The 23,242-nt window shown below is 49.3% G+C and overlaps 7 protein-coding genes across 7 annotated transcripts; 2 read left to right on the top strand and 5 right to left on the bottom strand.

Annotated features, from left to right (window-relative positions):
- Positions 1-1,341: 1,341 nt before the first annotated feature.
- On the bottom strand, positions 1,342-3,172 carry LRP88_11164 (uncharacterized protein; the record flags this gene model as incomplete). Its single annotated transcript, XM_083247600.1, has 4 exons — positions 1,342-1,638; positions 1,691-1,882; positions 1,940-2,831; positions 2,889-3,172. The coding sequence occupies 4 exons, from the start codon at positions 3,170-3,172 to the stop codon at positions 1,342-1,344; spliced, it is 1,665 nt and encodes a 554-aa protein (XP_083096748.1).
- Positions 3,173-6,082: 2,910 nt separating this feature from the next.
- LRP88_11163 (enolase C-terminal domain-like protein) lies at positions 6,083-7,354 on the bottom strand (the record flags this gene model as incomplete). Its single annotated transcript, XM_083247599.1, has 1 exon — positions 6,083-7,354. The coding sequence occupies one exon, from the start codon at positions 7,352-7,354 to the stop codon at positions 6,083-6,085; it is 1,272 nt and encodes a 423-aa protein (XP_083096747.1).
- Positions 7,355-8,066: 712 nt separating this feature from the next.
- LRP88_11162 (major facilitator superfamily domain-containing protein) lies at positions 8,067-9,799 on the top strand (the record flags this gene model as incomplete). The annotated part of the gene is made up of 4 exons (XM_083247598.1): positions 8,067-8,391; positions 8,465-8,642; positions 8,696-9,132; positions 9,186-9,799. The coding sequence occupies 4 exons, from the start codon at positions 8,067-8,069 to the stop codon at positions 9,797-9,799; spliced, it is 1,554 nt and encodes a 517-aa protein (XP_083096746.1).
- Positions 9,800-10,422: 623 nt separating this feature from the next.
- LRP88_11161 (dihydrodipicolinate synthase family protein) lies at positions 10,423-11,427 on the bottom strand (the record flags this gene model as incomplete). The annotated part of the gene is made up of 1 exon (XM_083247597.1): positions 10,423-11,427. One exon carries the CDS (start codon positions 11,425-11,427, stop codon positions 10,423-10,425), a length of 1,005 nt encoding a protein of 334 aa, XP_083096745.1.
- A 1,008-nt stretch (positions 11,428-12,435) lies between these two features.
- LRP88_11160 (uncharacterized protein) lies at positions 12,436-13,364 on the bottom strand (the record flags this gene model as incomplete). Its single annotated transcript, XM_083247596.1, has 3 exons — positions 12,436-12,577; positions 12,638-13,006; positions 13,060-13,364. The coding sequence occupies 3 exons, from the start codon at positions 13,362-13,364 to the stop codon at positions 12,436-12,438; spliced, it is 816 nt and encodes a 271-aa protein (XP_083096744.1).
- Positions 13,365-14,006: 642 nt separating this feature from the next.
- Positions 14,007-16,057, bottom strand: LRP88_11159 (transcription factor domain-containing protein; the record flags this gene model as incomplete). The annotated part of the gene is made up of 3 exons (XM_083247595.1): positions 14,007-14,486; positions 14,538-14,943; positions 15,477-16,057. 3 exons carry the CDS (start codon positions 16,055-16,057, stop codon positions 14,007-14,009), a joined length of 1,467 nt encoding a protein of 488 aa, XP_083096743.1.
- A 1,248-nt stretch (positions 16,058-17,305) lies between these two features.
- On the top strand, positions 17,306-17,973 carry LRP88_11158 (uncharacterized protein; the record flags this gene model as incomplete). The annotated part of the gene is made up of 3 exons (XM_083247594.1): positions 17,306-17,323; positions 17,386-17,577; positions 17,743-17,973. The coding sequence occupies 3 exons, from the start codon at positions 17,306-17,308 to the stop codon at positions 17,971-17,973; spliced, it is 441 nt and encodes a 146-aa protein (XP_083096742.1).
- Positions 17,974-23,242: the final 5,269 nt, after the last annotated feature.

Below are 23,242 nucleotides of genomic sequence, written 5' to 3'. Positions count from 1 at the left end.
TTCCCGACCAAGGCCCATTGTCTAGCCGAGCTGATAGGAGCCACGCTGTGGTGACGACGAAGGACGAAAGACAGCCGAGGCGGGAGAGAATAGGTGAAGACGTTTGGAATTGATGCAGCAAGAGCGGATCTCGAATCAGAGTTAAGCTAGCAACACCAACATCAATTGCGATTCACTGGATTCTATGAAGGACTTGTCAGTCTTTTCAAACTCTGCGCAGAGATTGCGTGTCCTGTTTTCTTCCTCGTCTACAGGGTTGGTTGGCAATCGTGGACCGTTATTTGCCTAGTCTTCGGATTTCCAAGTCTGGGGGGAGTAACTGTCGTTGCATCCTACACAATGAAGGTATAACGGCATTTAACTGGAAGCGCTGCTTAGAGGCGAAGTATAACTGGGAGATGTTTGCGAATCTCAACAAAAGCATCTTCCCTTGACTTACCCGTAAACTCAATGCAAATGCACACTTTGCAATTAGATTTCACTGAAGTCAATGCCTCAAAGCCCAATCCCGTGACACCTTTAACGTGCATCTTGAGTCATCTCATGAAAAAATTCAAAAACACAGTTGGAACATAGGAGATACAAGGAGAGGGCCTTGCATTTTATTTTTGGCTCTTCTCATCTCATCAGTTCATCCGCAACATCCTCTTCGTGCAACCCTACAAGGCTCGCCACTAGAACAAGATCTGTTATAACTTGGCATCACTACGACAGTCACCGATTACCCAATACGACCTTATCCCGTACGACACTCATCGACATGGCTCACTTGAAGGAGAAAGATAAAGTCGAGCCAGCTCTTAAGTTGAGAGGGCTGGGTAGCGGGGCGCCGTTTGCCAAGGGTTTTTACAGACTGTCCATCATCCTCGCGCTCAGTTCTTGCGTGGCATCCGTTGTCTTTTTAGTGAAGACATTGCAGGAACCCGTGGGCGAGAAGCGGAAAGAATTCAGAGACTCTTCTATTCTCTGCTCTGCTGTGGCGACCTTGTGCTCAGGTGCGAGCTTCACATTCCGCCTGCGCAGCTGGGACCTTCAACCGGACCTTGAAGCCGGCTCACCTTCAAACAACGCACCACCTATCGACACTGAGCGTACATTCGTCCCCTCACCACCTACGGCAAAGCTAGCCACTAAAACTGGAAGGGGAGTAGGGCAAGAGACATTGCCTCCATACGATAGCTAAACAGAATCTTTCCTCTCTTGACTACGGGAACAGAACACACAAGTTCTTGGTTTCACATACCGTCAAGCTGAAGGCAGAGTTGGCCGGATCATGTACGGAACCGGGTGTTTATTCATTTCCATTATGTGTAATTAAAGAAACCGTGTAGTACCTCGCGGCTAAACCATGTCCTCAACATAGCTCACTCTTTTGCTCACCACAACTGGGCAAGGCTGTGTTGGCGGATCCTCTGCATTATCGCTCCTCTGATCAACCACCGACTTCTCGCCGTAGAGGCGATTTAGATCCGCCTCGTTATTACGGGGAACTTTTTCTTGAAGGCGTACTACAACCTCAACTGCCCTCTCGTCTTCGATAACTTTTGGGTGGCGCTGTGCAAAGTATCTTGCGTATTTGAAGAGCGACCAATAACAGCTGGCAACGTTCACAGCAGTAAGAGCCATCTTGTAGGGCATCTGTGGTATGTCAGAATCGTGTGGGTTTGACTGCTGTCGGTAGGTTACTTACATAGTAGAAGAGTAGCACACCATATCCGACTCTTTCCCTCTTTCGCCTGAGATGCACTTCATTGAAGATGATGGCGTTCACGAGGTAAACTAGAATAGTGATACCTAGTAACATTCCACAAAACCAAGGCCTCACGATCATGGAGATGGGGAGGACGAATGGTGTCATAAGATAGAGCAGTGTCTCGTACACCTAGAAGACACCAGGTATTAGCCTGGGGATATCTCACCATGGTGAAGTAGGACATACCTCCTGAAACACAAAGATTTTGGTTCCAATCTCCCAAAACCCAAGCTTCCAGCTGCCCAGGATATAGGCCATGTTGTACCACACACCGTTGACAAAGAAAAAGTTCCATCGGTGGAACCTCTGCTTAAAGACTGTCATCTCACCAAAGCCACCTCGGCTTCCACCAGAGCTGAAAAAGATGGCCGATGGAGTCTCTGTCTCGACAAAGACAGAGGTGCACATCTGTATGCGACCTCCAAGCCTGCGGCAACTATGGCCCATGAACCAGTCCTCAGATACTGAGAAGCCGACATGGTCGTGGAACGTCTGCACGAGGAACTTTCGATCCCAGAGTGAGATGGCACCATGGGGAAACGTTGCACTGCCAACCTTTCCGGCCAGGGCTCTTTGCAAACCCGAGATCTTGTACTCGAGATCTTGCGCCTGCTGGCATAATGTGCCCCTGGAGGAATCTGGCCCAACACTCTTGATGGCATAGCCAATGCACATGACTTTATCTCGAAGGCGGTCGCCGACGATGGGAAAGTTCGGAGGCAGAGCACAGTCGTCATCGATGAGGAGAACATTCTTGAAACGCTTTGCCGCATAACATCCAACGAATTGGGCGACAATCTTGGAGCCGACTGGAGACCATATGTGGTTCACTCTGTAGGGCTTGCAGACATCCTCGGTATTATCAAGAGGCTGAGGAGAGTTTCCGTTGGCTATGACAAAGATGTTCTGGGGTGGAAAGATCTTGACGGCTGCTTCAAGGGTTGGTCCAATGATGTTGGCGGCTTTGTAGCAGGGGATGAGCAACGCCGTCTCGCGAACCGATTGATCAGTCCCTGTGGACGGTTCAACGGGAGGAGGGTCGGGTTCGAAGAGGATAAGTAGAGGAGCGAATGCGTATCTGAAGACTGTTAGCCCTTTCATGAGCATGACCTTTCTAGGTGTGCATTCAACTTACAAGGCAGCCACACCAATCATGATTGTATAGCCACCAGCAACAATCATCTTCTCCTGAACCGCAACAAAGAGCCACCAAACGGCCCCACGCCACAGTGGCATACCGACCAGGACAAAGTAGATGAAACAGACAAGGAAAGTGTAGACAGTGTACTCAAAGGCGATCTGAGTCCACTTTTGACGCTTGATCTTTTCTCCACGGACCTTGGCCTTTTCGTAGACTTCATAGATGCTACCCCTCCGAGCACTGCGTTTGGACAGAGCACGGCTCAGTGATCTAGCCAAGCCACTTGTGTTGTGGGCTGGGGGTGGTGCGAGGGGCAATGGGGGAAGCTCATGAGAGGCCGGGAGAATTGAGTCTTCTTGCGACCCAGGGGTTCTGATATCGAGGTAAGGGTTCGTGAAGCCATAGAAAGAGGGTGTAACCGGCGACGGTGCTCGAGCCACATCTTCAATTCTAAAGCTGCCTTCTCGGACTATAGAAGGCAAGCTTGAACTACGATGCAATCTTCTGCCAGGTCCAGGCCCCGAGGTCCATTTGACTTCGGCAGTGCGGACAACACTAAGTGAACGAGAGATACCTCCACTCACAGAGGCTCGTCTTACGACGACGGACCGGGGCAGGGACTTGAGGTGTGTTTGCTGTTGCCTATCATTTGGCTGTAGGCTCCGACCACTGACGGCATTTTGGATAAGACCATTGGGAATAGCAAACTGCTTCACGGGGGGCGGCGGCTCGAGATGCATCTTGCGGGCAGCAAGTCTACTGACTTGCAATTATATAACGAGTGAATAAGAACAATTGACTGCCTCACATAGAGGACGATGTAACAATGCAACAACGAGCGACGGGTTTGATACAACAACGAGCGACGGGTTTGATACAGCAAACAGCAACAAGCATCTAGCCTGGGACACACTGCCGGCGAGGAGCATGCTCTATATTGAGTTTCCATAGCTCTCGGCAACATCTTTACCAGGGTTCATGGAAGATCCCGCCATCCTTCGCTCCCCCATTTAGCCCAGTGCATCCGGTTGCGCCGAAATGAGGTTATCACCACGTCCAGGCTGAGCTGAGCTCAGACCTAGGATAGGCAAGGCAAGCTGCCAAGAGGGCTTTGTTCGTATTAGGACGCCCCTGAACCCGGCTCTTGCCTCGATGCAGATGCAATCATGATTCGAGTCTTTTCAGCACCAGTCGCACCATGGTCTAAGTTGCTGGATCCCATCTCCACCGTTTCGCGGGTATCGAAGAGTGGATTAGCGAGCCCGAGGTCGTATCGTCAAAGTCAAAACATGACATAATTTTCCCTGGATCAGATGCAACATCACGCCTGTCAGGACCAATACCGGGCCTTTGTTTGGTTCAATGCACTGCCACCCCTCTGAAATGCCACCAGGAACAGGTAAAGAGGGCACCCTGACCGTCAGGACGGCCGCAGACATTCTGGTGGAGTTCCCAACAACCTCGTCTTCGGCTCCGGAGTTTTCTTTGATGCTCCATTTCGGATCTAGATTACAGGGGTAAACGCTGGAGAGCATGTGGGATCCGATGTGGCTGCTCGCAGGATGAACGTGTCTGAAGTCGAGGCAGGGATGCCTCTTGGAGCTCGAAATGTTGTCACACAAGGGTCCCATGAGTTGCTATTGCCGGCCCACCATGGGTTCCAATTAGAGCAGGGCTTGCGAATAAATCCCGTAGGTAAGATTTTTATCCGAGCCCCTGGAACTCTCCACAAGTGCCTCATTCTCAGGGCGTCAGCCCAGTCTCACAATCCGAGATGCAGAATCCATTTTTTGGCTGTGGGTTTGCGGCCAACTCCTCTTGTGCCCCAGCGCTTTATTTAGATCGTATGAGAGACTTTGAGAGGAAGAAACCCGTTACGTCTTTGTTTAGAGGATCTCAAAAATAGCAGTACGAGTAGGACGGATCTCTACAAGGCAGAATGGAGCGCCGGTCCAAAGAGTGCTAGACAGTTGGCAGGATCGCTGACGTGTCGGCCACGCAAAGTAATGTCAGCTTGGGAAAAGCCTTGGGCAAAGGAACAGGGACATTAGTTAGTGTGCAGAGCATCGAGATTACCACGGTCAGCAAGATGTGAACAAGTGAAGTTATCCCAAGACTAGGCTGCCGTTAGCCTCATGGCACCACCGCCCAAGCCATCTCTTAAGGTGGCCGGCAGATGGAAAGTGACGCAATGTCAGTCGTCGTAAGCAAGGGTGAGACAAGGCCCTGGCCTCTTTGACGCACAAAGGTACCGCTTTTCCGGTGACGGTTTAGGCACGAACGGGTCTCATCCCATCACCTTGGCCCTCCACTTTTCCACTTTTAACCGCGTGAAAATATTGCATTCCGAGCATCTGAGTGGTTGTCAGGCAGGTTATGGGGATGCCAAGGGGCCTACAATTCGCCGTTACGAGTTAGATGCGGCGGATAGCAACGTTGCCTGCCCACTTGCCGACTCCTCAAGGTTGGAGAAACAAGATTTTTCACGTGTTTTGTGTGCTGTTTCTCATTTACACCAGACGGTGATAACTTGAGTCGGAGACTGCAATTTGACTAAAAAGGCATCCACAGAGAGTTGCCCTGATCTTGCTGACGAGGGCTTACGCTGACAGATGCCGATGCAAGAGTGGTACAGGGGGGACTTTCGATCGAGCGCTGATGACCTCCGGTTGATAATGCAAGAAACCAAACAAATCTACCCTACATGTCTGTATATATGACGTGCCGCTATGTGTTTCCTGTGGTGTAATCCAATTGAGTAAAAATAACGCGCTCGGATCAGAGGCAGAGGAGCAATCCTTTCGGTGAGTCCGGCCTACCCGGTAGTGTTGTGGTTAAGATCGAGATCTATTACTCGATTAACAGCTTACATTTTAGATGCTTAGCTACCTAGTTATGATTGACTTGATCCTATTTCGTTGAAGATTATGTGTCAGGCGAGAGGTGATGTTCACCAGGTACCTTGCAGTCTGACCTTGCGTCAGCCACATTGCTTGGTTGTACCCTTGTAACAAACGTGATGTTTCATGCTGGACATTTCTTCTCGGGTGATCGACGTCAAGCGACAGCTCACGTGTTTGCATAATATGCATTCAAAGTATAAAGAAGTTTATTAACATAGGTAGGGATGTTCGGACCAAGTCAACTGCCAATAACTATTCTCTTCGCCCATACAGCAACCAATCGCCTCACCACTTGGGAATCTTGGCGGAAAAGTCTGGCTGGAATTTCCTCATATAGGTAGTGTCGTCTCGTTTCCGCAAGCCGCAGTCGAGATACTGCTGGTGAAGCCTTGCCAACTTCGCCCTGTCAAGCTCAACGCCCAGTCCTGGCAAAGAAGGTACAGTCACACCACCATCTGACCACTTGAGATTGCCATCGACGATGACGTCCTCGTCACGACGCTTCCACGGCCAGTGAGTATCACAGGCATAGTCGAGATTGGGGGTTGCAGATGCCAAGTGTGTCATGGCAGCAAGTGAGATGCCCAGGTGACTGTTGGAATGCATTGACAGGCCCATCTTCCAGGTCGCGCAGATGGACGCCAATGTTTGTGATTTCCGAAGGCCACCCCAGAAGTGATGGTCTGAAAGAACAACTTGGACTGCGTTCTGCTGAATGGAGGGGACGAGATGGTCAAAGGACACCACGGCCATGTTGGTAGCCAGCGGCATGGGTGATTCTTTGGCCACGGCTGCCATGCCTTCGATCTCCGGGGCGGGGTCTTCCAAGTATTCGACGATGCCATCAAGCTCCTTGGCGACCCATTTGGACGTCTCGACAGTCCATGCAGCGTTGGGGTCGAGTCTCAAGGGTAGACCAGGGAATGCAGCATGCAACGCCTTGACGGCCTCAACCTCCTGGGCTGGAGGAAAGACACCTCCTTTGAGTTTGATAGCCTTGAAGCCATACTCATCGATGATCTTCTTTGCTTGCTTGACAATTCCAGTAGGATCTAAAGCTGGACCGTACTCGTCGTTTTCATCGCCGGGGTGTCCACCCCACTTGTAAAAGAGGTATGCTGAGTATTGGACATTGTCTCTAACACGTCCACCCAACAAGTCACTGACAGGGACACCGGCCAGCTTGCCCTGAATATCAAGGCAGGCGACTTCAAATGGGGAAAAGACTTTATCGGTAACACTGGCCGTTGTCACCATGCCTGCCATGCCGTCCCCCCCAGTACTTGTGTCGCCAGTCAGAGACTCGACACATTTCTTGTAGATGAGGTTTGTGCTGTGTACTGAGAGGCCCTTGATCTGCTCGGCGGCCTTTTGCAGACGACTCAAGTGAGTCGAATCTCCGTAAGATTCACCCAAGCCATAATGATCTTCGGTGATGACCTCGATGATGCTGCGCAGTGCAAATGGTTCATGAACACCCACACTGTTCAGCAGGGGCATGTCGTGGAATGCCACCGGCGTGATGACAATATCCTTGATAATACTGCGTGGAGACATGATTTCTTGGGTAAAAACAAATTGGCTGAGTGCTTGAATTGCTACAGGGGACTGTCAATGATGGCGGATTGGCCAGACGTTAAAACGTGGTCGACCTATTCTCGTCTTGGCCGGAAAACGATAGCAATATCGCTCCCGTCCCTCACTGCCTCTTGCGGGGTAATGCACCACTCGCCAGTTCGGTAATGCGGTTCATCACGGGAGTTGATTAAGAGTCCGTTGGGTAGTATCCGTCATTTAGTTTCCGTGTCATCTGCGCAAGGCTGTTAAAGGAAAAAGGGGCCTTTGACCGCAGTGGTGCCCCGATGTTGGGGACATGTTTACCGCACATGGCGGATACTGTAGCGGATAAAGCCATGATTGGATCATTATCCGCAAGCCCGTTGGCACAGATCGACAAGAGTGTGGCTGATCAACGGCGCAAAACTCACCTGCTAGTCAGCATTTCCGCGTCGGTGAAACCTCAACTCTAACCCCGCACTCTCGAGTCACTGGCCCACTTGGAATGGTTGCCAAGTCTGGGGTTGTCTGGGGTAAGAAACCGCTATGTACTGGCGTTGAGTAGGGATATTGCTAGGGGCCTTCTGGCTATAATATCTAGCTTGGCCCCATCGATGGTGACGAACAGGCCACCAGCGGCACTTCCTCTCCTCCTCTCAACTCCAAGGTGTCTGTCTGTTTGTAGCGACTCTCCTCAGCGACCACCAGCATCATGGCTCCCAAGAGCTCAATCGAAAAGAGCGACGTTGACGTCATGGACAAGCACTCTCACCTTGAGAATGCGCCCGAGGCCATCGACATTGCTGGCTTTCGCGTCTTTGGCCTGGACCCAGAGGATGCTGAGTTCTACACAAACTACCCCGAGGAGAAGCGAAAGAAGGTCTTCCGAAAGGTTGACGTTCGCCTTGTCCCCATGCTTGCAGCGCTGTACTTGATTTGCCACATTGACCGTGCCAATATTGGTAACGCGAAGATTGAGGGCATGGTTGAGGACTTGGGCATGTCGGGAGTGCAGTACAACACTGTTCTCTCCATCTGTAAGTACCATTGGCATGATCTCGTGGCCGTTTGTGGCGAGCCTTGGATGAAAATATTGACCCAATGCCATAGTCTTCATCCCTTACGTCCTCCTCGAAGTCCCCAGCAACATTCTCCTCAAGAAGTTCAAGCGCCCTTCCATGTACCTCGGTATCCTTACTCTTGGCTGGGGTATCATTATGACCTGCACTGGCCTGGTCCAGAACTTCGGTGGACTCATGACTACGCGCATCTTGCTTGGCATTTTCGAGTTAGTAGTGCCTCCAACCTTCAATATTTCTGTGCTGACACCGCTATCAACAGGGCCGGTTTCTTCCCCGGTGCTATCTATCTCTGCTCATACTGGTACATGCCCAAGGATCTCTCGGCTCGAATCTCATACTTCTACTGCGCAAGTGCCCTCTCTGGCGCTTTCTCGGGTCTGCTCGCTGCCGGCATCGCTGAGATGGACGGAGTTGGTGGATACGAGGGCTGGAGATGGATCTTCATCCTTGAAGGCCTTGCTACCGTTATCCTCGGCATTTCCTGCTTTTTCTTGCTTATCGACACGCCTGCCCTGTCCACACGCTGGCTGGAGCCTGATGAGATTCGATACCTCGAGCTTTCCATGTTCATCAAGCAGGGAGGCGGCTTCCACGAGGAGAACAAGGTCAGGTGGAAGGATCTTAAGATGGTTCTCACCAACTGGAGAATTTATGTGCAGGCATACTTCCTGCTCTGCCAGTCTGCCCTTTCTTACGGTATGTTTCCCAGGATACGATCAAGAAGAGCACAAGCTAATCCCTCGGAACAGGTATCAAGTTCACTCTCCCGACCATCACCAAGGCCATGGGCTTCAGCAACACCACTGCTCAGCTTACTTCCGCTCCCCCGTACGTTGCCGCCGCTATCTCGGCTATCACCTTCGCCAAGTTCTCCGACCGTTTCTTCTGGCGAATGCCGTTCGTGGTTATCCCCATGGCTATCGTCACAACCGCCTACTCCATCATCCTTTCCCTCAACGGAGCTCTCGAAGCAAAGAAGGCCGTGGCGTACTTCTCCGTCGTCCTCGCTGTCATCGGTATCTACCCGATCCAAGCAGCGGCGGCTTCTTGGAACGCGAACAACATTGCCCCTGCTTCCCGACGAGCTATCGGTATCGCCCTGATGAACTGCGTCGGCAACGTTGGTGGTATTGTGGGCAGCTTCATGTACCTTGAGAAGGAGAAGCCCAAGTATCACACTGGTTTCGGTCTCAGTTTGGCATTCGGTGCTAGCGGGTTGATCGTTGCTCTTCTCCTTGAGTGGAGCTACAAAGTTGCAAACGCCAACAAGGCCAAGATTGCCGACGAGGCCAAGGAGAAGTACACTGAGGAGGAGCTATTTGAGATGGGTGACCGATCACCGCTGTTCAAGCATGTTCTGTAATGGTTTGTACAGAAATATCAACTGGTAACGGCGAAGGTAGGGATGGTTGTCGTATGGCGTTGCGATGGCGAGGCACGGATGCGTGGGTTCTTCCCTTGTATATGATGAGAAGAGAGAAATTGGTTATGACATTCTATTAGTATTACTTTTGTTAAGCTGAGTTTGATACCATCGCTTCCAGCGAAGCCATTAGGACCTTTGGCATATATATCGCAGAAATGAGTATTATATGACGGACACTACGAGTTGCTCTTGCTCGATGATGCACATGCAGAGATTGATATAGTTGCTCAACCTGATGCTCTCACCTGCTATAGCTTGCCCTGGGTCTATGCGCCAAAACACCTTGGCGAGAAGAATTGAGAGAGACCTGCTCCTTAATGATAGGCCGTTACCTATCACTCCACGAACTTGTATGGAAGAATTGGAGCAGCTTACAAGTCACTCCTAATGCTAGAAGCTTGGCCAACATTGGGGCAGTGACTGGTTGTTTCAGGTTAAGATTCTGATTAGAAAGATTATTAGATGTCAAGGTCAACAATGTGGAGATTTCGAAGTGTAAGAGATACGAAAAAGAAGTCAAATTATTGCTCCCTCGCTATCCATCTAGAAAATGCTCCAACCTAGTTCCCATTCGTTACACCGTTAGTGTGACCATTGGTACTTCCATTCATCGCATTGGGTTGCAGTGACGCCTCAATGCTCGCCAAATCCGCAATCTGGGCCTCAATCACCTTCTTGGCAGACTCCGAAGGCTCAGTGTATGGCCGTCTAGGCTTCAACTTCTCCTGGGCTCCCTTGATGCCAGCCGCCTTTGCAGTATTCAGAGAAGCCGCGTACTTGACGGACGCAATGCCAGCCTTGCAGGGCTGTTCAGCGAGCGCAGCCCTCTTGTGCAGCTCCATAGCTTCCTGATACTTGCCCTCCTTATACAGGTTATAGATGTGCACAATAGTTCTCGGGAAGACATTGGCGAAGCCAGCAATAGTGCCCATGGAGCCAGCAGCAAGTCCTCCAATGAGAAAATCTGACTGCCCTCCATATGTAGCGAATCGATCAGCCGGAAGCTCAGCGGCGAGCCGGGTGATCTTGGCCACAGCTCCGCATGTTAGCTTTACGCCAACAATATTGCTATGCTTCTTCGCTAGAGAGGCAATGGTTGCTGAGTCGAGGTCGATACCATTGCAAACTGCGGGAAAGTTGTAGATGACGATAGGGAGTTTACTCTCTTTGGCAACATCGTCAAAGAAGTTGTTGATGACTTCTGGTGTCGTTTGCTTGCCAAAGTATGCTGGAGGTAGAAGCAACACGTAGTTGGCTCCAGCATCAGCCGCATCCGAGATGAACTCCAAGACTTGCTTCGTTGAGTGGCCCCCTACGCCAGCCATGATGGGGTAGAAGGGTCCGCATGCCTGCCGAGCCGTCTCTAGGAGAGTCTTGCGTTCTTCACGGGTGAGAAGAAATGTTTCTGCGTTGGTTCCGAGAACGACGAGTCCCGCAAGGCCAGTCTTTGACAGGTAGGAGTAGTACTTGGCCTGTGATTCCGTATCAAGCGTGTCGGTGCTGTGATCGAAGAAGGTGATGGCGGGGGCCCAGACTCCGCTTGGGGGGACTTTGGGGAACGACATGATGGCTGATCCAGGTGCTAGGAAGTGTGACTATTGCAGAGCAGAAGGTACGCTAAGCTCTAGGAGAAGACAAGATACTTAAAGCCCTTCCAGCAGGGGCTACTAGGTATCCGGGCAGCCGTTGGGTGCTCCGCTTCTTACGACCGGGCTATCCTAGGCCCAGTAGTGCATCCGATTCTTCAGCTTCAATCTCCGTCACATGCTTCACAAGTAACGCAAGACTTGTTCCTCATAAGTTGACCTCTTCATCCAATGCCTATATGCCGTTCTTTCAATACTGACGCATCAGAAAATGAACTTCTACGCGACCTTTCAATTCGAGCTTCTCAGGCCATTCCTCGCAGGAAATGCCAGACTCGGCAAAGAGTGGCTGGAAAGTGACATTTCCGACGGGTATGTCACACCTCTTTTCCGACGGATGAAATGCGGAGTGCCGATCCCCCGCAAAGCCCGGAACGACGATGCAACACCAAGCCGTATCTGCGTGACATTGCATGAGTCATGAGCGGTTTAGAAAGGCCAGATATCGCGTATGAGCTGATGATGTCGGAGTGTTGCCGAGACACCAAGATTAGCTCGATCGTAACATATCCAGATTCGGCTGATGAGCGCGGGAAGCTTGTCCGGGGAATATCCTGGAGGCAGGGGTTCCCAAAGAGGACCAGAACTGTTATTTATTTCACTGTATTGATCACAGAGTCAAGGAGAGTCAGCCCTGAAGTTGCTTATTGGGGGATCACAGACAAGGTGTCGGGCACAATTGCAAACAGCACGCTTTGTGACAGCATATTCACATCAAACCCAACAATATACCGGTATAGAGCCCCAAACCTGTATGCAGAATGGTAGGGGTCCAATGGTGTGGTTGATGCGCGAACGTACGGCAGCCAGTTCATAGACCAATACTGCGAGGATTGGGAGAAGGCATATGATTAAACTGGTCCATTAAGTCTATTTAACAGTATCTATAGTCCTAGTGACAGCATCAAATTCCACTAAAAATAACTATCAAGACTTCTTATGCATAATTGTAGCAGCAGCTTGATGATTGGGGAAGATCAGTGTATCAGCAATGACCACATTCTCTCTCCTTCCAGCGGCAAACACAACCGCTTCAGCGATATCATCAGGCGTCAATGGCTCACAGCCCCTGGAATATGATTAGTCCATGCTACGGAAGAATAGATGAGTAGGCAGAGGGAGGACTCACGCGTAGACCGCGTCAGCCTTGGACTTGTCGCCATAGAACCTCACAACGGAAAACTCTGTTTCGACTTGGCCGGGATCGATTCCGATCACACGGACTCTCTTGGAAATGAGCTCTTTCCGCAGGCTATCAGTGAAGGATCGGACAGCTGCTTTTGTTGCGCAGTAGATGCCACCGCCAACATACGGCTCACGACCAGCGATAGAGCCAATGTTGATGATGTCACCAGATCCCTCGCCGTTGTTGCGCTTCAGCATGCTGGGAAGAATGGCTTGTGTCATGTTGATCAGGCCAGTCACGTTGGTTGCGAACATGACGTTCATGTCTTCTTCCGCAATTTCAGGTGCTTTGGCCACTCCCCTGACAAGTCCTCTATTGACGTTTCATTAGCGTGTCTCCTTGCAGTTTCTCATACAGATACTCACGCATTGTTGACTAGAACATCCACTTCCTTGAACTCAGCAGGCAACTTGTCCACGAATCCTCGCACCTCATCTGGATTGCTGACGTCAAGTTGAACTGGCAGGACCTTGACACCATCTCCTACCTCCTTGGCGATGTCGGCAGCAATACTCTTGAGGCTGTCTACTCGGCGGGCGGCCAAGATGAGCTTCAGGTCATTGGGACTAGTGCGAGAAAACTCAAAGGCCGTAGAACGCCCGATGCCCGATGATGCACCGGTAATGAGAATGGTCTTGCCTTGGAGGCGCTTGGCAGCTGCTGACGCCATAGTGGGAATGTGTAAGATTGGAAGGGTGGTGTAGGAGAGGGGACTAGTTGGTTGAGGAGGGAAAAGAATCCGATAGTGTCCACATACAATTGGTAAGACTGCAAACGGTGACAACTGACAAGAGAGGATAGGTTAATGTACCTCTGAAATAGTCTACGTAGTAGACGGCATCAACTACCACTGGCCGCAAGATCTGTCCCACTTTGGCTGTTCCGTGCCGCGGCCACGGATTTGCATCTAGGGGTACATATCCGTCGCATCTTTTCCGACGGATGGTGGCACAACTTGTGAGGGGAAGCACCGGAAAAAGAGAGCTAGTCCGGTCTCCTGGACAGTGCGCATTCTAAGCGGCGGATTCGATTCTGAGAGAGCCATTGATCCGACGGATGCCTGCTAGACGGGGGATTGATCGTCACACTTACGCTTGTTTCACGGCATTCGGGTTTAGTCACGGCATGTGTTGATAACCGTGATCTTTGTTATTGTGACAGATATCCTCTTTAGAGGCACATCTATAGTTAAACAATGGTGACACTATCCCCGTTCCGCAAACATCGGCTTACGAGGGGACATTCGTGTCTTCTTTATCCGTGGTATCATTGATTGGTTAGTGTCGAGCTTCTCTACGCTCTCTAGTCTGACTTAGACCCTGAATGTGTCGTCGTTGAGGAAAACATCAAGGTTGCCCAGCCCCGAAGAAACCATAGAAGCGAACTGATTCCATCCAGAAAAGTCAGTGAGTGTAGACCCCTGAAGAGTGCTAAAATCCATAGCCCCCTGCCCTATCAAGTCCGTGTAGGTCGTTTCGTTGCTGGGGCTGCCGTCCATTGCCAGTCCCACGTTTTGGAAGCCAATATCCTGGAGTTGAGTATCAATCCCCTCGAGTCCATTCGTCGACGGGTTCATGCGGTTGATATGGCGCAAGGCTTCGGTGCGCAGTTCCTCCAGCACGAGGCAATAGCGTTCGAACAGCGAGCCTTTCTCAGCAATGGAAGACATGTGAGATTGGCATCGGGTGGCGGCTGCAAAGTAGCTGCTATACTCTTCAAATGGACATGCCCATTTCTGGATGACGTAGATGTAGAGCACCATGGCGGCGGTAAAGGCAAAGTATGCCGTGATCTATAGCCAGTTAGCCATACGATCTGTTGCTAGACGTCAAGGAAGACGAACCCAGAATGCACGGAACATTTGACGGCTGTGCGTGATCTCATCGATCGTCTCCACTATCTCCATGGCTGCTTTCAGGCACTGCTTGACACTCTCCTCATGTTGAGAACTCTCGTTAGACGACCTCACTCCGTGCTGTGACACCCGAGCGAAGTTGTTGAGCACTGACTGCCGATGGGTGAGGATGATGGCATGGTAGTAGGTCAAATTCAGAACATTCCTCTGCCGTTGAAAGATCGGAACTAGGAGGGACGAACTAAAAAAGTCGGCATCGAGAAATCGGGAAAGCTCGGCTCGCCACTCGTCCAAGTCTTTGGAGATGCGTTCTGTTTCTTCCGCTCGACGGCTGGCTGACACGGGCTTGATGGAGTACAGGCTGCGAAGTATCTTGCTAATGATACGAGCAAGTCTGCCAAGTTAGCTGAGAGCGCTCAAGGGGACTTGTGGTCATCTCACTTCATATGCGCGAGAGGAGCTAGCATAATAGAGTACCCCCTGTTGAGCGCGGACGTGCTGATGTGGTCTCTTGTTATCTCGTGATCTTCAACACATGCTGGGAGCTCTGTGTCAATGTCATCGTCGTGGAATGACCGCGGCCTGCCCAGAGACATGCTGAGATAAGTGTCCAAGGTGTATGCACACCAAAAGGTTCGACGACGACTCTCGACTTCAACTTGACTGAGCCCGCTTGTTGCACCGGGACGTTTGTTCCTATTCAGACCGATGGCAAGGGCTAAGCTGGTTACTGTACCAAACTGGCTCCAACAATGGTTGACTCGAGACTGGGTTAGGAGGTAGTAGCATTGTAGTAGGCGGGCCTGGACGCTGGTGAGACGTATTGAGCCACTTTCTTTTGAGAGTTGGTGTTCAGCCGCAAGATAGTAGCGAGAACTATGATCATTGATCTTAGCGATGTACATTCATGCAGTATGGGACACTCACCTCAGATCTGATGGGCCAGGCCTGTCATCCTCGGGCATGTACACCCTGGCGTGGGCAAACACCATGAACAGCAATCCGATCTTGGCTGGAGCATTGCTCACATCACGCATAGTACCCAGGGTATCATAAAATTCGACGAACCATTCTTGAATTGTGGGACGATGCAGGAAGCGGTGTGTCGGCATGGCAAAGTCAAAGTACCGATCTATCAAGTGCTGGGCGTCGTCTCTTGGAAGCATCATGCAAAAAGACGGATCAAAATCAGGAGGATGGAGAGGAGCATCACCGAATGTGAAGATGCTTCCTGGTAAAGAGAACGAGATCGCTTGATGGAGACGTTTCTGGACCCTCAGCAGAAACGAAACACCAGAGGCGGGACCGATATAGTGTCCCTGTAGATCCTCCTGGGACGGCTCTGGAGAATGCTGCAGAGATGCTACCGGGGGTGCTTCTTCTGAAGGCATGAGACTATTGGGCGCCAGGATGTAGTTCTGCAAGCCTGTAGGAGCATCTGCCCCCTCTGTGCTTGGTGTCACCGGGGCCTGCTGTGCCGAGACTGAAGGACTGTCACCGGAGTCCAAGTGAGGCGAGGTCGGTATAGTGATAGTCCCATGGTCAACGTCTGGTGCTGGGGGAATGATGGGCACTCGGCCTCTTGCATAGGCAGAGTCAAACGTGCAACGGGCCTTTGCCCGCATGCAAAACTCGCACGGCTGAGTGCCATTACACTTAATTTTCCGCCTAGACGAGATGCCAATGATTAGCCTTCCAGTTACTAAGAGAATGATTTGGGTGGGTTCACTTTTTGCATCGATCGCATGCCCGCGTTACTCTCACCCTCTCGCTGTTCCTTTTCCGTCTCCTCAAGACACGCGTAGTCTCGCCAGCAGGGGCAGGTAGTAGTTGACGCTCTGAAGACATTTGGCACTGACCTTGACCAACCGAAGCAAAGAAGACGTCACCTCGAGCCAAGGCATTAACGGAAAAAGTCCAGATAAGGAAGGGACTCGAACGAGTAGAGATGGTGAAGGGTGGGAGATGTTGACGGAAAAGCACCTTGGGCGGGGGAAATAAAGCCGAGGTTGGTGTTGTTCCCGTCGGGGTATTGTTTTCCGTCCCACTCGCCTAAAATGAAAGATGCTGACTGTACGTATTGGGCATTCTCACACAAACTTGAGTCTATTGTTTTTATTGTAACGGAAACATGGAATAGCATCACTGGTTGCGACTAGCCATTGGCTGAGAGCAGTCGATGAGAGGACAAGTTTAGGACCAGCTAGCGAGAAGCCGATAACAATAACAACAGGTTATAGAATTGTATCTATTGTCAGTCCATAGCAAAATGGGCATGTGAATGAAGAAAAGAAACAAGACACTGCCAAACATGTTGATATATCCTCCTCTGAAACAAAGTTCACGCGCCACAAGAGAGAGTTGAGGGGAATGTTGGCCTATGATGTTAGCCGTGACGTCATCCCTCCGCTGCCTGCTGACCAACATTTCGCAAGATATCCCTCACTGCAACTGTCGCTCATTACAGTGAAGCTTGACAAGCCCAGTTTCTACAATGAAGGTCCAAGGAGATTCCAGCCAGAGACATTCCAACTCAGATTCTAGCTCAAGGCTCTTCATCAACGGCCGAGACTCTTCAAGGGATGCAGAGTTTCTGACGAAAGACGAGGAGCATTTAATCAAGTCCTGGGTACTCAATGCTCCAGATCCGCCTCCCTGTTTTCAAGATATCAAGGAAAAGTTCGAGAACATATTTAACCACAAAAACAGATGTGATTCCTGTGAAAAGCTTTCTAAATTTAATCCCCAATATCAGATTGCAGAACGGACCTGTAGTGAGTGCACAGTCGCACCTTTTACTCTCTTCAAGGCCAAGACTAAATCCTCTAATCTCTAGGACCCCGGAAGCCCATTCAAACTTCCAGGCTACGGCCTTCCTTTGACTCGCCACACGAGCGTTTTTGGCCCGCATGCGCCATACTTGCACGGCGTCTACGGCGGCTGGTACGCACCAACGCTAACAAACCGCGAGGTTTGCATGCTCAAGTTCGTCGAGGACATAACCAACGAGCCAGAGTGGTGGCTAAAGGTCCGCGAACCTTAAACTGTCCTCCAGTGGAAGAGGCAAGTGCTTGAATTGTCTTGGGCCGAGTACCGGCCACACGCCGATTTTACAGAGACAATAGCAGATGCTGTAAGTAACGGTCCAGATCAGCCACTGTTTCAGTCTCGCCTCTTAACTTCTTTCCTATAGTGTCTCGTAGAACTGGCCAAGAAGGCAAAGCTCTTTGAAGAGACGGGTATGGTTCCTGTCATGGACTACGCCGCCTATGTGATAAAGTCAGACACTCTCATCACCCAAACCCTGCAGGACGAACTCAAGGCTGCCGTTGAACCATTGGAGAACTTGCAAAGATCCCAGAACGACTGGCAGCCAGATACCGATGGAAAGGTTCTCAACGTGGTGGATCCATCGATCTGGTAGTTGGTATATGGGAAGTCCAAAATCTTGCCCGACCAACATGTACCGCTTGACGGCTGCATCGACTACTGTGGCATGGGAGAGGTCATTCCTCAGCCGCCTAAACCAATGTTGGACCGCCGTACAGCGATGTTGCTCCCGTTGAGGATGAAAGCTTTTGGGATACGTTCTCAGTGGCTTCCTTGCAATATCGATCTGACAGGCGAGAAGTCTCGCATTGACAGCTACATCAACAATCTGCATCCTGTACGAGATGAACCACTCTATTCAATCATAGAGAGGCTTATCGAAAAGTCCCTTCCGGCATGGGATATCGTCTTCCGCTCGACTGACGAAGCTTTCGAGGTTTCCCGGTTTCAGCGTATCAAGGCCATAAGATATCGTTGCAGTGTACCAGAAGTGTGCAGATATACGTGCGAGCCGAACAACAGACCAGGTGGACCACAGGACGACGATTCTGATTACACAGAGGAAAGCCAGAGGCTGGATCAAGAATGGTGGGAGGCAACACACGAACTTTTGCTTCCAGAACCCAGCCTTGATGAGGACCATTCGGTCAAGCTACAGGCGAGCCATGTCCGCGACAAGGGCTTCTTCAAGAGAGACGTCCAGACACCCAGTCCAAGAGCTATGGTGGGAATAGAGGTATCTCAAATCCAGGTCATCGTCAAGATGGCCAATATCCATCTAACACCCGAGAAACCGACCTACGAAGGGAGCCCATGGCAGATTGAAGGTTAAGCCATCGAGAGGATTTGTGCCACAGCTTTGTTCTGCTACGATTGCGATAACATTGCAGATACTCCTATTAGCTTTCGCACCCAGGGAGAAAGGGAGAACCTGGGTGACAAGCTGCGCTACATCTACGGCGACTGGCTTAGCATCGAAAGGGTCTTCGCCATGCAAATCCGTGGGACTAGGTTGCAGGAAATTGGCAGCATGCTAAGGAGAGAGGGACGAGCCATTTTTTATCCCAACGTCTACCAGAACCGTCTAGGCCCCTTTGAGCTGGCTGACAAGACTCGTCCAGGCCACTGCAAGATGCTGGCTTTGTTTCTTGTCGACCCGATAAACCCCATCATTTCAACAGCCAATATCCCTCCACAACAGCGAGACTGGTGGTCGGAAAAGTTTGCAGATTTGCCGCTGGTCAGAAATCTGCCACCTGAACTTTGGCATCAGATCAATGAGAATATCGACTTTCCAATCGACAAAGAGACTGCCAAAAAGACCCGCGAGGAGGTGACATCTGAAAGGTCGGCGATCAATAAGGAGATAAACGAGAAATGGAGGACCTTAGATTGGGAATTTCCCCAACATTGAGGCAGCGTTAAGGAGTGCCGATTCTTGAAAATATCATCACGCCCGATTCTTAGGGCCAAGGGACTTGGTTGTCTCAGCTTTCTCAGCTGGTGATGAGGGCCATTAAGCCATATTTCCAAGTTCTTGATCTTGATGTTGCCAATCTCAGGAATTCCTGCCCTAAAACTGCCGACTGAGAGAGATGGGGAGGGAAAGAGGCGAGAAGTTGGCGATAGGAACTTGCAGTCATGCTCGACTTGTTTCCCTAACCTCCATCTACCCTTCCAAGGACCTCCCACGTTCTCGACAACAACTACTCTTTCAGGCGTACCCGTTGACTCATGCGGGGCGAGCCCGGGCGAGCCAACTTAGCAAGCTAAGTTAGCCCCAAAACCCTGGGATACTCCTAAAACCCCGGGATAGCCCCTCACTATGACGCATCTAAATTTACCTACATTTCCCACTAAAAAAAGGCCAAAAAAGAGATATAAGACAATATAATCCAATGACTTCACGTCTATCTTCATTATAAATGCTAATAACCTCAAGGCTGCGAGGGAAGTAGTCCAGTCACATACTAACTTCGCTAACCGACCTCAACGCGCTTCTTCCACCGGCATCATAAAGCCACTCTCTATCAGGGCCATAATAATAAAATATAAGGCTTCCTCGAGCAGCGTAGTTAACCGGCTTATTAAGTAGCTAGAGAACCCTGATTCCGTGAGGCCGGTAGGACACCCGCGATCCCTGACCAATGAAGAAGAAGAAGCTATTATTGCCTTCGTTATATAGATAGAAAAGTCCGGCTTTCCAGCTTCCAAGCCCGAGATTGAAGACGCCTCCAACACCCTTCGCCGCCGCAGGGACCCAGAAGCGAAGCCAGTCGGTTATTCCTGGTATAGCCGCTTCTGTGAGGATCATCCTGAACTGCAGAAGACCTTCCTTAAGGCCGTCGCGAAGTCCCGTGAGTCCTAGGAAGCCAGAGGCATCATTAACCTTAAAAACTGGTTTAAACAACTTGCTGAGACCATTAGGACCTTTAGGATCAGCACCTCTGAATGCTAGAATGCAGACTAAGCCGGGATGAGAGTCGGCTGCTTGCGTGAGCGGGTATAGTGCCTCGTTATGCGCACGAGGAAGAAGACTCGCGCCTAAGTGCTCGACCCATCAAATCGCGAGACCGCTACCCTTATTGGTATAGGCAGCGCTGCTAGTGATATAACCCCCCCTTAGATTATCTTTAAAACTTTTCCGACGCTAGATTACGCCTATATAGATGCTAATCCATAGATGAGGTTTGCGAAGTCTGAATCTGCCTTCTCTAACGGCGAGATCATAGTAGAGTAGGCATAAGACTTTAACCGGTAGTCTTAGGCAAAGTCTATAATCGTAAAGCGCCGCGAGCTATGATTTAAGGAGTGGTTTAGCTATGACGAGTTTCTAAGAGATCCTATGAGGAAGTACATTTAATATAATATTCTTCTAGTTTCTTATAATAATATTAATAGGGTTTTTTAGCTTCTTATTCTAAATAGCTTCTTAAGGCATGGCATTTTTGCCTTTAAAGAATACTATGACGATCGTGTAGGTCCCAAGGGGATAAACCGGTCGTACTGGTTTATGTTTGCAGTGAATCAGGTCGCGTACTCTGAGAGTGGATGCGTAAGTGTAAAATACCTTATCTTTAAGAAGGCCTTTTATAAAATAAAATTCTAGAAAAATAAGCTTATAAGATATAAGCCTAGGGTTTTATTACCCTATATTATAGCCTATGCGCTTTCCTATGAAATGCTTACCTAAGCAATATCTGCTTAGATAAGCAAGATATAAGGGAGTGTTAATACTGCTCCTTCTGGGCTTATTTCCCTTTTAGGAAGGTCACGTGACTTCGGACTTAGGGCTTTATTATAAACCCGATAACTCCATTAAAGCCGTTTCCTTCCAAAGGGTATTTCCTATCTGGTTTTAAATATCCTAGTTTAAAACACTATAGGTTTTAACTTCTATTACGCTATAACTCGGCTTTTAGTTATCCGCAACTAGCAAAACTAATAGGGTTTTAAAGCCCGGAATTAGGGCTATCTGACGGTATAACTTCTATCCGAATCGGGCTAATAAATTCCGAGCAATTAGATATATAAGCTATAGATTCTCTCTTTAAGATAACTCCTTAGATCTTCAACCAATTCAGACAATAAGAACACTAATAAGAAGCTAGTCTTCTTTATTTCAACCCTACTATCTATTTGTTTCACTTTTATTACTCTATGATTCCTTACCTAGCTAATCAGCTTTTTATAAGGACTGACTCCACTGCTTATTCACCTCCTATCTCTATTACCTACCCTACACCTTATTCAGACCTTATAGTCTATATTTTTCAGTCTTTTACAGTAAGTCACGTCTGGTAATGTGCTCAAGGGTATTGAGTGTAACTAAGTTGTATTGATAGCTAAGGTAGCTAGTACATAAGAAAGTGCAATGAATGTGTTCTATATACTTGGGTGTTCAGTTGGGAACGATCGTGAGTAGGAACGATGTTGCGCCTGGCTCGCGTCGTTCCTGGACCGACGTCGTTCCAAGATGATATTGGTCCTTTACTTGATAGGTGTGCCGGTCCGGAGGAATTGTGGAGACCACGTGACGTAGCCGCGAGGGTCGTAACAAATACTATATAAAATTTAGTATCTTCGCTATTTCTTTGCTACTTTATTCTATTTACTTTCTTTAGCCGATAGATATAGGGATCTTTTAGCCAATAAAGAATGCGCATTAGAAGATCCCCTGCTAAGCCCTACGCAAATGCAATACCCCTTCCCCCTGCCCTGACCTCATAAGGGGTATCTAGGTAAGAAAAGCTATCCCCTATAAGAAGAATAGCTTCTGATCGCAGCCCTTAGAAGGAAATCATTAATGCCGGATTTACTCCTAAGAATATCATCTTAGGCTTTAAAAAATCAGGCCTCTTTCCCCCCAACTGTAACGGTCTGACCCCAAAGGGGCTCAAGCTGCAGCTAACTAGCTTCTACCGTGCCGCGATGCTGCGGCCCCTTAGCCACTAAGGCAAAAGGGTAAGTCAATAACAGACCGCCAGTCTGTTATTATAGCTGCAACTATAGGGGACCGGCTCGGCGCCACAGCGCCCAAGCCACTATACGGCACAGCCCGTAACACCAACGCAGAGCCCAGAGTCACCTACCTCCTCAAAAAGCAGATAAAGGCAAAGAAAGCAGTTAATCCTGCCTTTTCCTTGCTTTTGCCTTTAGAAACGCGCTTCTAACGCGCCTCTAATACCGCGAAGTAAGTCATAGAGAAGTACCGCGATCTCTTTAGCTCTCTAACCCGCGCTGGCCTTCAAGAAGTTAGCAAAGTCGTCATAGAAGCTTGCCTCTTTAAGGAAATGGTAATAATGTATATGGATGACTAAAGTGTAAAAGACTGAAAAATATAGACTATAAGGTCTGAATAAGGTGTAGGGTAGGTAACTAAAATAGGAGGAGAATAGGCAGAGGATTTAGTTTTTATAAAAAGCTGATTGGCTAGATAAGGGATCATAGGCCAATAAAAGTGGGTCAAAAGATAAATAAAAGTATAGAGTAAAAGGCCAGCTCCTGATTGGTGGTCTTTATGCTTATATTGCTTCAGTATGTAAAGATCTAAGGAAGGAAAACTATTCTAAAGGAAGGTTATTCTTTTATAACTAATAGTTCAGAATTTATTAGCCCGATTTAGATAAAAGTTATCCCGTCGGATAGCTCTTTTCTGAGAACTTCTGACTAAATACAGTATATATCAATTGGATAGCTAATAGCCGGGCTATTGCATAAGGAAGATAAAATCTATAAGGTTTTATATTCTAGGTATTAGAAACCGGATAGAAAATACCCATATAAAAAGACCGGCTTTAATGGAGTTATCAGGCTTTGAATAAAGCCCTAAGTCCGGGTCACGTGACTTACCCTATATATCT

The sequence above is a fragment of the Fusarium phalaenopsidis genome (assembly GCF_050370095.1).
Source record: "Fusarium phalaenopsidis strain FUZ10S chromosome Unknown contig_32306, whole genome shotgun sequence".
Classification (NCBI taxonomy): Eukaryota; Fungi; Ascomycota; class Sordariomycetes; order Hypocreales; family Nectriaceae; genus Fusarium; species Fusarium phalaenopsidis.
This window is presented reverse-complemented; position numbering and strand designations above follow the sequence as displayed.